The following is a 10,999-nucleotide window of genomic DNA, read 5'->3' as shown; positions in this document are numbered from 1 at the left end:
TGGGACAACTGTGACACCTAGTGGCTTGTGTTGGTCAATTGCGTGTAGACTGGGTCTCTGTATCTTGCACAGCTGGTATGGAGGAAGCTCCCTTGCTGTGGGCGTGGCCAGCCTCAGGCTGCTCCTCTGCTATGGCGGGGCCCCGGAGGGGTAATGGACGGGGGGCTGTTTGGCTGTTTACCTCCTTGAGGGGTCTCAGAGCTGTTGCCCAGGGGGTTAGTGCACCCAGAGTTCCCTGGGATTTCCTGCTGCTAGACTTTGACTGGGGAAGCTTTTGTCCAGCCGTGGCGTCTCTGCCCCTTTAAGAACTTCAAAGAGCACTCGCTTTTCTTTGTCATGGGACACCGGCTTTGGGACCCTCTCAAAGATCTTGGTGACCTGTTTCCCTATGATCCAGGACCCCACGCATGCACTGTGTCTGCACTCTCATGTGGATGGCTGGGGCTGGGTGTTCAGCAGTCCTGGGCTCCCTGTCCCTCCCTGCTCTGACTCCTTTCCTCCCGCTGGGAGCTGGGGTGTGGGGCGCTCGGGTCCCACCAGGCCAGGGCTTGTATCTTACCCCTTTCACCAGGCGCTGGGTTCTCACAGGTGTGGATGTAGTCTGGCTGTTGTCCTGTGTCTTCCGGACTCTCTTTTAAGATTAGTTGTATTTGTTGTATTTTCAAAAATATATATGTTTTTGGGATGAGATTGCCACTGTCCTACTCATGCTGCCATCCTGGCTCCACCCCCCTTTTGTTGAGTATTTTTGCATCTACGTTCGTCAGGGATATTGGTCTGTAGTTTTCTTTTTTAGTGGGGTCTTTGGCTGGTTTTGGTATTAGGGTGATGTTGGCTTCATAGGATGAGTTTGGGAGTATTCCCTCCTCTTTTATTTTTTGGAAAACTTTAAGGAGAATTGGTATTTTATCTTCTCTGTATCTCTGATAAAATTCTGAGGTAAATCCATCTGGCCCGGGATTTTTTTTCTTGAGTAGTTTTTTGATTACTGCTTCAATTTCTTTGCTGGTAATTGGTTTGTTTAGATTTTGTGTTTCTTCCTTGGTCAGTCTTGGAAGGTTGCATTTTTCTAGGAAGTTCTTGGAAGGTTGTATTTTTCTAGGAAGTTGTCCATTTCTTCTAGGTTTTCCAGCTTCTTAGCATAAAGGTTTTCATAGTAGTCTCTAATAATTTTTTGTATTTCTGTTGGTTCCATTGTGATGTTTCCTTTCTCATTTCTGATTCTCTTGATTGTGTGTTGATTCTCTTTTTCTCTTAATAAGTCTGGCTACAGGCTTATCTATTTTGTTTATTTTCTCGAAGAACCAGCTCTTGGCTTCCTTGATTTTTTTCTATTGTTTTATTCTTCTCAATTTTGTTTATTTCTTCTCTGATCTTTATTATGTCCCTCCTTCTGCTGACTTTAGGCCTCATTTGTTCTTCTTGTTCCAATTTTGACAATTGTGACATTAGACTATTCATTTGGGTTTGTTCTTCCTTCTTTAAATATGCCTGGATTGCTATATACATTCCTCTTAAGACTGCTTTCACTGCATCCCACAGAAATTGGGTCTTTGTGTTGTTGTTGTCATTTATTTCCATATATTCCTTGATCTCCATTTTAATTTGGTCATTGATCCATTGACTATTTAGAATCGTGTTGTTAAGCCTCCATGTGTTTGTGAGCCTTTTTGCTTTCTGTGTACAGTTTATTTCTAGTTTTATGCCTTTGTGGTCTGAAAAGTTGGTTGGTAGGATTTCAATCTTTTGGAATTTACTGAGGCTCTTTTTGTGACCTAGTATATGGTCTATTTGGAGAATGTTCCATGTGCACTTGAGAAGAATGTGTATCCTGTTGCTTTTGGGTGTAGAGTTCTGTAGATGTCTATTAGGTCCATCTGTTCTAGTGTGTTGTTCAGTGCCTCTGCGTCCTTACTTATTTTCTGTATGGTGGATCTGTCCTTTGGAGTGAATAGTGTGTTGAAGTCTCCTAGAATGAATGCATTGCATTCTATTTCCTCCCTTAGTTCTGTTAGTATTTGTTTCACATATGCTGGTGCTCCTGTGTTGGGTGCATATATATTTATAATGGTTGAATCCTCTTGTTGGACTGAACCCTTTATCATTATGTAATGTCCTTCTTTATCTCTTGTTACTTTCTTTGTTTTGAAGTCTATTTTGTCTGAAATTAGTACTGCAACACCTGCTTTTTTCTCCCTATTGTTTTCATGAAATACTTTTTCCATCCCTTGACTTATAGTCTGTGCATGTCTTTGGGTTTGAGGTGTTTCTCTTGTAAGCAGCATATAGATGGGTCTTGTTTTTTTATCCATTCAGTGACTCTGTGTGTCTTTTTGGTGCATTCAGTCCATTCACATTTAGGGTGATTATTGATAGGTGTGTACTTATTGCCATTTCAGACTTTAGATTCGTGGTTACCAAAGGTTCCAGGTTACTTTCCTTACTATGTAAGAGTCTAACTTAACTCACTTAGTATGCTGTTACAAACACTATCTAAAGGTTCTTTTCTATTTCTCCTCTGTTTTCTTCTTCCTTCATTCTTTATGTTATTAGGTATCAAATTCTGTACTTTTTGTCTATCCCTTGATTGGCTTTGGGGATAGTCAATTTAATTTTGCATCTGCCTCGCAATCAGCTGCTCCACCCTCCCTACCATGGTTTAACTACCTCTGGTGACATCTATCCAACCTTAGGAACACTTCCATCTATCGCAGTCCCTCCAAAATAGACTGAAGAGATGGTTTGTGGGAGGTAAACTCTCTCAGCTTTTGCTTTTCTGGAAATTGTTTAATCCCTCCTTCAAATTTAAATGATAATCTTACCCGATAAAGTAATCTTGGTTCCAGGCCCTTCTGCTTCATGGCATTAAATACATTATGCCACTCCCTTCTGGCCTGTAAGGTTTCTGCTGAGAAGTCTGATGTTAGCCTGATGGGCTTTCCTTTGTATGTGATCTTATTTTTGGCTCTGGCTGCTTTTAGCAGTATGTTCTTATCCTTGATCTTTCCCATTTTAATTACTATGTGTCTTGCTGTTCTGTTCCTTGGGTCCCTTGTGTAAGGGGATCTGTGGATCTCCATGGCCTGACAGACTATGTCCTTCCCCAGATTGGGGAAGTTTTCAACAACTACCTCCTCAAAGACACTTTCTATCCCTTTCTATCTCTCTTCTTCTTCTGTTATCCCTATAATGCAAATATTGTTCTGCTTGGATTGGTCACACAGTTCTCTCAATATTATTTCATTTTTAGAGATCCTTTTTTCTCTCTATGACTCAGCTTCTTTGTATTCCTCTTCTCTATTTTCTATTTCATTTATTGTCTTCTTCACCATATCCAACCTGCTTTTTCATAACCTCCATCGTGCTCTTCAACAATTGGTTCTCCGACCTGAATTAATTCCTGAATTCTTGGATGTATTTCCATACCTTCATTAGAATGTTGATGATTTTTATTTTGAACTCCCTTTCAGGAAAAGTCATGAGGTCCATATCATTTAAATCTTTCTTGGAAGTTGTATTAATAATTTTACTCTGGACAATGTTCCTTTGGCGTTTCCTGTTTGTATATGGTGCCTTCTAGTGTCCAGAAGCTCTATTCTCTTCTGCTCAGTCCCTGAAGCAATGTCAGGGGTCGCAGGGGAGTGGTATTGGTGCCCCATTTGGTGAGGTCTGCTCCGAATGTGTGTGCAGTCTGATGCCATCCCCTTTCCTGTTGCTCTCTCAGGATTAGTTGAACCAATTAAATTTTCTAATTGTATCCAGTTTTAGGAGGAAGCCTCTGTCCTCTCACACTGCCATCTTTCACTTTTCATTCTGTTGTAGGTCCCGTTGGAGCCTCTCCATGCACAATTGTGTCATCTAGGAATAAAGATAACATTAGTTATTCATCACATACTCCCTTTTATTCTTTTCCTAGACTTTGTGCTAGCTAAACTCAGCTGTATAATTTCAAATAGAAGTGACTATTATGCACAACCCCATTTTGCTCCCCAAGTAAATCATGGGCATGGTAATGCTAGACATGTCATCATTAACATTAACTGTAATACTGATTCTATTTAAATTTTACATTTTGTTGAACTTCATATTTTGCTATTTCATTATAGCAAGTAGGGAGGGGCTACTGAGAGCTCTGATAATAGCTTGCAATGCTGCCTGGGTGACCTGGACAGGACTTCATAAATATTTTCAAGCACTTCTTGTGGTAATTATAAGTTTATTTTTTCCTGTTAGGTCAGTTGTCATTATATTAAACTATCTTATTTTCCCCAGAGCAAGCCCCCATTGTATTTACAAATATTTTCTCTAGAATTTTGGCTTATCTGTATAAAATAGACTGGCATATAATTAATTTTCCTTGTCAGCATTTGATATCCATGTTTCAGAGGTCTCATTAAGTTAGTTGTTATTGTTTTTCTTTGCTTCTTTACTTTCTGATAGAATCTTTGAATGATATTTTCTATTGCTTATGTATCAGAGAAACATCTCAACCTGGAGCTTTCTTGAAAAACATAACATTTTATCACTGTAAATTCACTCTCTTAAACATAATTAAAACTATGTAGAGATCCTAATTATTTGTATCTGTTTTAGCCCATCTTATCTCTAAAGGAACTATTCATTTCATCTAAGATATCATCTTATGAACTTTTTAATAGCTGGAAGATCTCCTATGCTATTCTACTTTTAATTCATGGTATTAATAATTTGTGTTAACTCTCTTTTTTCCTGATCATTTCTGCTACAGTTCCATCATGTTCGTGAAAGTTTTTACAATCCTACAAATTTAGAGTTACTTTTTTCTTCCTACTTGCTATTTTTTCATTAAGAAATAATCCATTCTATAAAGATAATTTGTCCCCTAATTTTGATTTCTCAAACTACTGACTGTAGCTTCCTCTAAGTTTGTTTTTGCATGGTATATTGTAATTTTTTCCATATTTTTACTTTCAAGCTGTCTGTGCCCTTGTATTCCTTAAACAACATATATTTTGGTTCTTGTATTTTACTGTTATTTGTTTTATTAATCTACTCTAGGGCTCTCAATCTAGGGAAATTTTTCCCTACAGGGGATGTTTGACAATGTCTAGAGACTTTCTTGGTTATCCCAACTGGGGAGGGGGATACCGCTGGCATCCAGTGTTAACCTACAATGAATAGCACAGCCCCCATAACTAAAAATTATGAATCCCAAACAACAATAGTGCTGAGGCTGATAAATCTTGATTGAGTTTACCAATCTATAATCGGCATAGCTGTTTTTGCATGAAACATTCCACTATTTGGTTTATGTTTTCCCTTCTGAATTTTATTTTTTCTTTGCTGTGTTCAAATTTTGTCTTATTTGGTCTTTTAGCAACATAATTTGATTATTTTATTGGTTGTTAGAGAAATTGTAATGTATCTTTTCCATATTAGAATATTTAAAAAGTGAACAATTACTATGTTTAACAGTGAAAGAAGTTTTCAACAGTTTAGTTCACTAATTCCTTCTATTCTTTGTTATTTTAGTCCTCTATCTTATTTTTCCGTATGCTCTAATCCCCTTATCATCATTTCTGATGTAACTTCCATCAGTCAATATTCTTTAACATTTTTCACATATTTACCCTGTGGATGCCTTTCTTCAAAATGCTCTGTATTTTCCTTCTGCTTAAAACTTCTTTAGGTATTTCTTATTACAGAGTCTGAAAGAGTCTCACCTACATTTTATGATTTCTTTGAATCACTAACTCTAATTCTTACTGTTGTTCCTTTGACCACAATATGCCTATGTATGGGCTTGTCTGCATTTCTTTTAGTTGGGATCTTCTGACCTTGAATTTTGTTGAAGATTCATCAGTTTTGGAAACAATTTAGTCACTTGTAACTTCAGGGGTAAAATATGTTCCCAACCTGGGGCAAATGAACCTTTGAAACCAAAATCAGTCAAAGGGAGAAATAAAGTGGGAGAAACCCGTTTATTGCTTATAAGCAATATCTAGAAGGCCCTATAAAACTCCAAACCCTAAACCCTTAAGGGTGCCTCTTCTCCTTTCTTTGAGTGTGTACCTTTTGCCTTAATAAAGACTTCATACTGTTCAACTCATTATGTTTTGTGTCTGTGCTCTTCCAGTGGTAAGATTCTTTGCCTCTTTGCTATTTCATTCTATTCTCTAGACTTAAGCACAAGTCTTCATTCTGTCTCTGTTCTACTCCTGATAAGTAGGGAGGGGCTGCTGAGAGCTCTGATTTGGGCTTGCAAGCTCCTGTCCCCTGGGTGACCCAGACTGGACTGCAGCTGTAGGAAAATGCTCTTTAGTAAACCTGCCTAAAAATATCCTTTCTTTGCCTTTAGGAAGATCTCAAAGCATAATCTCACTCCGTCCAGTGCTCTGAATCTCCCCCAAATTCAGGGCTGTTAGGGCCTTGGTTCATAAACCATGCAGATTCAGGTGGACACTGGATGCCAGGTGACATTGGCTTTAGGATTTGGCAAAGGATTTGCCCTATGCCAAGCGGGAGTTCAGTGAGCTTCCCTTCCCTCTCCCGGTCCTTCCTTGCTCTCTGCTGCCTGTAAGGAAGTTGTCAGTTCCTGCTATTCTCACTTAATGAATTCCTTCCTCACCTTTCACTCTGACTTCCCTGTGTCTCTGAACATAATTCCTTCCCAAAACCTCTGTTTATTTATTTACTTGGATGCCAGGTCTGCTCAGGCCTAAAATATGATGAATGCATGAGAAGAAATACAAGCATGTGTGATGAAACCTGCAGAGCATCTGCCACCAGCTCTGCTGACTCCTCTGAACCCCTTGCAGACCCTCCCGTGCCTGCTCAGCCTACATTTCTCATGGCCCCTGAATCAGTGAGCAAAAGTCAGCTCACATGTCCGAGTTTACACCTGTCTGAATTCTAATCCACTCTACTTATCTGTTCCTTAGTGGCTGCTCAAGAGATAACGAACTTTGCTCAAGAGATAATGTCTGTATCTTACCTCAGTTTTCTTCTTATTTTTTAATAAATGTGTGGATCACAAGCAATTGCATCTATTCCGAATTAAAAGTGTTCATGTCACTATATAAGCACTTTCTGCATGTTTCTGTAACTGTTTATTTTGAACCATTTCAAACTTGTAGAAGAGATTTAGGAAAGATAAAAATTTGCAAGAATATTTAAAGGACCACTCATATACCCCTTAGCTACAAACACAATTTGTAATTTAGACCTTTACTTTATTACTCTTTTAATCTCTCTTACAGTCTTATATAAATATAAGATGAGTATTCAAATGTATAACCCATTTATAAATACATGTATTTGTAATAATATTCATTGACAATAATAATATTGTACTATCCAATGAATAGTCACACTCTCCAAAAGTTTGATCTAATGTTAGGTAATACATTCATTTTTCTCACAATAGTGAGTCTGTCCTGTGTGCTGTATCACATAAGAGTATTTTGCATTTTTTATCTTATGTTATTTACATGTTTGAGATCTTTGACCTTAACAGATTTATACATAATTTTGCTTTTTATCTTGCAGAGTTTCAATATCTAACAGATATTAAAATCACATTAAACTCAGTACATCTAATGTGTGTCTATATGTTGTCTACATACCTATCATCTATATACCCATTATCTATCTATATAATCCTACCTGTCTATGAAACTTAGAAGTGGTATATTTATTTTCTCTTTCAAGTGACATGTGTTGTCATCTTTTGTTTGCTTCTCTGTTGAAACAAATACTGAAGTAATCTTTGCCTTCTCTCTCCCTCACCTCCTGCTGGTGCTGCATCAAAATGTATCTTGAATGTGTGCTTCTCACAAGCTTCATTGTGAGAGTTCTGGCCTCGCGTGCCATCAGTGCCCAGCTGAATGGACGTGCAGCCTCCTGCCAGGGCTCGTCCGTCACTTCTGCCGTTCTGTGGGCTAGTTATCTTCAGTACAGCAGCCAGAGTGAGCTTGTTCATCATAAATCAGACCGTGTCATTCTCTGGTCTGACTTCCGTCCTATGCCCTTCTCTGCCCTTGGATTCAGAATCCCTGCAGATGCCCACATCGTCTGGATCCCTTTTTCTATTTGGCAACGTTGCCTGCTTTATCAGTCTTTCCCCTTTTTGCTCCACTTCTGATCATTTTGTTGCTTCTGGAAATCTCCAGGACCCACCCCACCAGCTCTTCAGCTTTGCTCTTGGCTCTGCTCTCTTCCTAGAAAGCTCTTCCTTCAAAAATTCTCACCACATGCAGGTTCTTGCATTTAATTTATGTGTCCTAACCAATTTATCTTAGGAGGCACACAGGCTGAAAACCGTTCAGTCATGTAAACCCTTTCTTCTTTCCCCAATAGAAAAAACTGAATCATTTTTCAAGTCCCATTGGTGATTTTCATGACTATCCCTGCCTATGTCTCCTTCACTTTATTACTCACCTATAGCACTTCTTGTTTCCCTCAAAATAATTTTTTTTCATTACAGCTTCAGTATAATATTTTCCAAATTGTTCTTTGACTTTCTAATATGTGACAATGCTGGCATCTTAGGAAATTTCCTAAAGCACACCATTTCCAATTCATTTAGGGTTTCATTATTGCTATTGAAAGAGTTCTAAAACATGTTATATTGACATTAAAGGATCTTCACACATGGTATAAATACTTGCCACACTTATTTTCTACTGCTTTTACTTAAAGAGTTCATGATAAACCATATCCATATATGTTCTTTCAATAGTCAAAAAAATTCCTCCCCATTTACCATGTACTTCCACTGACTGTTCATCTAATAAGCAATTTTTATTCCACAGTTTGCACCTTTTTAGATTTGGATCTCTCAAAGTAGCTGTCACAATAAAGGTACCCAATAAAAATGTGTCAGATGAAAAAGCTATAACTGATGTGAGTTATATTTTCTAAAGACTCTAAGATGCTATTAAAATACAAAACAGAAGGTATGTATTTTACTTGAATTATGACATTTTTACCAAAAAAAAAATGATGGCAAAACTAAGACAATCATGCCAAAGGACCATTTCAATTTTTCTGAGATAACAATGAAATTCATAAATGAATATTTTACAGTAGACTTTTGATTTGAGTCTATATCAAATTCTTTTAATTCCACAATGAGTTATTTCAGAGTCTAGCATGAGAGATTTCTAGAAAAAAATTTTGTATCATTTCTTGAGTGAATGACCTATTAAATCAGACAAGAATGGATGATGAAGTTCAATGATTTCCAGTCTTCATGGCAAACTTAACACTCATTTCTCAAATATCATAGGAGTATCTTGATTAGGGTTTCATGATTGTATCTGTGATACAATTATGAGGAAAATCTATACGCTAGCAGATTAATGGTTGTGAGTAAAGCCTTACACAAGATTGAGTCAAATAAGGGTTGTCTTCCACCCTAGTGATCTTTTTGCTGCATCTTTCACATCCTTATTCCTCAGGCTATAAATCAGTGGGTTTAGCATGGGGATCACCAATGTATAGAACACAGCAGAGACTTTCTCCTGTTCCAGGGAATACTTAGAACTTGGCTGGATGTAACTAAAGGTCACAGACCCGTAGAACAAGGTCACAGCAGTCAGGTGGGAGGCACAAGTGGAGAAGGCTTTGCACCTCCCCGCGGCTGAGCGGATTCTCTGGACGGCAGCAGCGATGCGAATGTAAGAGGCCATGATGACAGTGAAAGTGAATGTTGCAATGACTGCGGAAAATATCAAAAGCAGCATCTCGTTGTTATGTGCATCAGAGCAGGAGAGCCTCAGAAGAGGGGGAACATCACAGAAAAAATGATTCACGATGTTAGGACCACAGAAGTCTAGTTTGAGCAAACCTACTGTGTGTATCAAAGAGTTAATGAGCCCAGCCAAGTAAGATGCCAGCACCATCTGAATACAAATCCTCTGGGTCATTACGACTGTATACAACAAGGGATTAGCTATCGCCACATAGCGGTCATAAGCCATCATAGACAGGAGGATGCCCTCCATGGTTACATACACTGCAAAAAAGAAACTTTGTAGAACACAGCCAACAAATGTGATGACCTTTTGCTCTGACAAAAAGTTGACCAGCATCTTAGGAGCATATACAGTTGAGTAGCAGATATCACAGAAAGAGAGGTTGCTAAGGAAGAAGTACATTGGAGTATGCAGTTGAGAATTTAACCAAATCAAAATAATCATCCCCCCATTGCCTAGCAGAGTGATGGAATAAATAAGGGTGAAGAGCAAAAAGAGAGGGATCTGTACATTAGGATTTTCAGTTAAACTTACCAGAAGGAATTCCTTCACAACTGTATGATTCCATCCTGCCAGGCATTCATGCTTATAGAGATCTTTAGTTGCAGAACAGGATGCCATCACTCAGATTAAAAACAAAATAGGATTCTGTCCGTGATCTGGTATCAATAATAGAATGGAGCATTTAAGTTCATCCTGTAGTTAGGTGAAGAAAGGAAATTAACTTTAGCAGTGGGTTATATATGTACCGGACAATCCATCTACAGTGACTCAAATTTGTGGAAGTAGACACTATTTTATCTCCCACTTCTCAGTTTGTACATCATGATAACTGGGATAAGAAATTCTCTCAGATCAAAAAAGTGTTACTTAGTAAAACTGACAGTCAACCAAGACATGCCTTACACCAAACCTCTCACTATTCTGGCATAAACAAGACCCTTGTTTACATGGGTTATGAACTGTAGCTCCCAGTGATAAAAATGTATCCTCATTCTATGGTCAACCTGTTCCTACTTTTACACCCCCAGATAACTCATGATGCTGACTTTAATAACATGAACCCCCATCCTCTCCAAATCAAACATCTGAACATTTTGTCTACCTTCTGCTCTGATTCCCCTCTTGGAAATCAATGACTGTGCCCTCCAAGAGACTTGAATTACAAAAACGAGGTAGAGTGCTGTTTTTTTTTATTGTTTAATATTAAGGCCAGTCAAAAAACAGCAGTGTAATTTCACCTAAAAGCCCTTCCCTTTCAC

The 10,999-nt window shown here is 38.3% G+C and overlaps 1 protein-coding gene across 1 annotated transcript; it reads right to left on the bottom strand.

Moving 5' to 3' along the window:
* Positions 1–9,374: 9,374 nt before the first annotated feature.
* On the bottom strand, positions 9,375–10,325 carry LOC130685012 (olfactory receptor 1052-like). Its single transcript, XM_057508182.1, has one exon. It carries the CDS (start codon positions 10,179–10,181, stop codon positions 9,375–9,377), a length of 807 nt encoding a protein of 268 aa, XP_057364165.1. The 5' UTR covers positions 10,182–10,325.
* Positions 10,326–10,999: the final 674 nt, after the last annotated feature.

The sequence above is a fragment of the Manis pentadactyla genome, chromosome 9 (assembly GCF_030020395.1).
Source record: "Manis pentadactyla isolate mManPen7 chromosome 9, mManPen7.hap1, whole genome shotgun sequence".
Lineage (NCBI taxonomy): Eukaryota > Metazoa > Chordata > Mammalia > Pholidota > Manidae > Manis > Manis pentadactyla.
The sequence above is the reverse complement of the archived record's forward strand: the minus strand, read 5'-3'. Positions and strand labels throughout refer to the sequence as shown.

Coding starts and splice junctions, on each gene's coding strand:
- LOC130685012 (XM_057508182.1), bottom strand. CDS start 10,181: ATGATTATTTTGATTTGGTTAAATTCTCAACTGCATACTCCAATGTAC.